Source organism: Arachis ipaensis, chromosome B03, assembly GCF_000816755.2.
Source record: "Arachis ipaensis cultivar K30076 chromosome B03, Araip1.1, whole genome shotgun sequence".
NCBI classification, from domain to species: domain Eukaryota; kingdom Viridiplantae; phylum Streptophyta; class Magnoliopsida; order Fabales; family Fabaceae; genus Arachis; species Arachis ipaensis.
Genome location: NC_029787.2, coordinates 9,990,129 through 9,993,059, shown reverse-complemented (window position 1 = coordinate 9,993,059; position 2,931 = coordinate 9,990,129). Strand labels below are relative to the sequence as shown.

General features: G+C 34.2%; 1 protein-coding gene across 1 annotated transcript in view; it reads right to left on the bottom strand.

The window, feature by feature from the left end:
• Positions 385-2,931, bottom strand: part of LOC107632505 (lysine-specific demethylase JMJ706-like) — a 5,943-nt gene continuing 3,396 nt past the window's right edge. The window contains exons 2-8 of the mRNA XM_021117149.1: positions 2,590-2,823; positions 2,464-2,517; positions 2,299-2,378; positions 1,919-2,196; positions 1,229-1,624; positions 959-1,149; positions 385-850 (exon numbers count right to left, since the gene is read on the bottom strand). Coding sequence (XP_020972808.1) covers positions 665-850; positions 959-1,149; positions 1,229-1,624; positions 1,919-2,196; positions 2,299-2,378; positions 2,464-2,517; positions 2,590-2,823 — 1,419 coding nt within the window. The 3' untranslated portion in view covers positions 385-664. The remainder of the gene's footprint in view (positions 851-958; positions 1,150-1,228; positions 1,625-1,918; positions 2,197-2,298; positions 2,379-2,463; positions 2,518-2,589; positions 2,824-2,931) is intronic.

Below are 2,931 nucleotides of genomic sequence, written 5' to 3'. Positions count from 1 at the left end.
TCATTGCGGTGTTCAAAGACAGCTACTTTCTCACTCTCACTCTCTCATCAGAATGCTGCAACACTCGAACGAACCCCGCTGCTAACGTTCTTCTTCACCTCTTCAATATTCTTTTGGTCTTGGGCTGTGCCCACAAAACCCTACCCAGATCCGTAACTTATTTTGATAAGATATGAATCTTTCTAAAAACAAACACTTTGAAAAACATTTTTTTGCTCATAAAGATTATTTTTTTACTTGAAAATTGCTTGAGTAAAATAAAAAATTAGATATCTAACCAACTTACTCATACTCTTTTTTTTTTTCTGTGTTAGTTACTTAGAAATATTATTCTGGTGTTTTGTTTATTAGCACAGAGATTTATTTCATGTAATGAACATTTACTTAAAAGGAAAAAAAAATAGCTTACTTAAGGGAACTATGCAGACTGCAAAGTATTGAGGCTAATAAAAGTCAATGTACATTCCTTAATAAATCCTATACTGCTTAAACCAATAGCAAAAATAAACTAATTACAACAAACCAAATTCTAAGCTCTAAACTAATATGCACATCATTAATGAATAAGAATAGTTACAGATGCATGGACTTGTATAAAAGTTAGTGACCAAGTTCATGCATGAGCAAGCTCATCATTTTTTATCCTTTGCTTTTCTCACAATTTTTAGTGTACTTGTTTTCTGGTTTCCATTGTTGGAGAGCATCTTTTTCTACCATGCTTAGTTTTTTCCTCCTTCATCTTTTCTAACTTGATCTTTAAGCAGGTCATTTCTCTTGTTTTCAGTTCAGAAACTAAGCCCATGGAAGGAACTGCTTTGATGCTACCTTTTTCTTCATGCCAAGGATGGTTCTGTTGTATTCATGTTTCAAAAGAAAACATTACTTAGACAATGCCAAAAAAGCATTCCTAACCATCAAAACTATAGTCATTCTCATGATTTAATTTGTATATTCTTACATGGGAATCTTGGATGCAATCATAATCATTTCTAGGGGATAACATGTCTACTTCAAAATTCACCTTCCCTTCAAGGTTTAACTTTACATATTCTTGTTCAAAACTCTTAGCAGCATCCTCGAATTCTAGATAATCGTCCCTTTTATAAACAGTATATTTTCTCCCACATGAACACCTCTGCAATGCAATGTCTAAAACAACAAAATAAAGAGTGTGATTCAAATTTTCATGGTAAGATTTCTCAAAACAAAGATATAATAATACTCTTACCATGGTAAAGACAAATGGGAAGAGAATAGCAGTGCTTGCACATCAAGTAAGCTACATAACAATCTCTATGGCAGTTGCTACAAATCAAGGTACCTACAGTATTCGAAGAAATTGAACATTCTCTGGAAGCTTTAAGTCGCGAAAGGGCCTTCTCATAAAATTGCATAAGCTGCACGAAAGATGCAACAGTTGCAAGATAAGATTGGAAATCAATATTTTTGCTCATTGAACCTCTTACTTTTGAGGACTTATAAAACTGCATTGCCTCTTTACAAAGAAGTTCCTCAAATGGAATTATAGGAAGCATTGTGAGATATGCATAACGAGTGCTAGCTATAGCCCCCATTGGAATCCAGTCTCCAATAGCAAAGTTCACTGCTTCTCCACAGTTAAAACCTGCATAAACAAAGGATCAAATTACTCTACCTTCAGAACTCATATATTTGCATAATGCTCCATTTGATAACTATCTCAAGATAAAAAGTACACAAAAGATTACATTCTTAGAAAAAAATTTGTGCAATCTTCTATCCACTCAAAAACTAGGGACAATGGAATAAGAATAGAGACACAACTTTTCTATCTTGTCACTGTGGCAATATCTCATACTTTCTGTCTTAAGATACTTACAAAATACAACACGAAGTGCACAGAGAAAAAAATGGCATGGATCTAAAATAGATACATTACCATGACTAAATCCAGCATGATATGCTCTAGGAAAGGAGATGACAAACTCCCCTGGCTTCTGCACAGCCTTGTAAACAGCGACACCATGTTGTAGCAATATATTTGGAGGGAACATTGTAGTTTTATGCGCAAGAAGCTGGAAAGCCTCGTCTTCGCCATGTTTAGACATGATTTTATGGTTATACACACGATGCAATACAACATTTTCAAACTGAGAGGCTGCATGAGCAGGCACTCCATACCAAGTTTTGTTAGCACCTGAATGGTGATAATTTATGCTGCAAATAAAGTGAAACAGAAATAACAAAAGAAAATTAGTTTTAGCAATAATGGTGATGAAGATAATTAATGGAGTAGCAAACTGAATCATGAAAAAATACCTATACAAGTAATGATCTTCTACATGCCATGCAAACATGCTGAACAGCATCCCAATATAAAGCATAGGATCAGTTATTCCCTAGAAGCAAATTCACATGGAAATTAGTAGAAAAGAGAGGTTCTAACTTCAACTTAAAAAAAAATCTTTGGAAACTTTTTCTTACTGGAATTTCTTTGCCAACTAATCTCAATGTAGATTGCGGCAGTCTTGAAAAATTCTGATATCAATTCAGCAAGTTAGATGCAGAAACAAATTGTAATATAGATTCAGCAAAAAATGAAAATCCAACCTTCAAATTCCATTTGCTTCTTCCAAGCTTGTCATTAGGATGGCATGAAAAGGCACTGCCCTCAACATTGACTCCGTACTCAACGGTTCCCTTCTCTCCGTTCACCATCTCATGCCAGAATTCTTTTTCCACATCGGCCGAACCGATAAAAGCCTGATTTGCTAGAGCCTCAAATTCATGATATGTGTATTTTCTGACATATATATAAATTAAGAAGTAATAAAATATTTGCAACTTTTATGAACCATAAAAGTTTTAAAGAATGATGGGAATGTTCTCTTACCTTCCACTCATTGAAAAGTTCATTATATTTTTCTCATTCCATTTAGAAAGCCGAAGAGG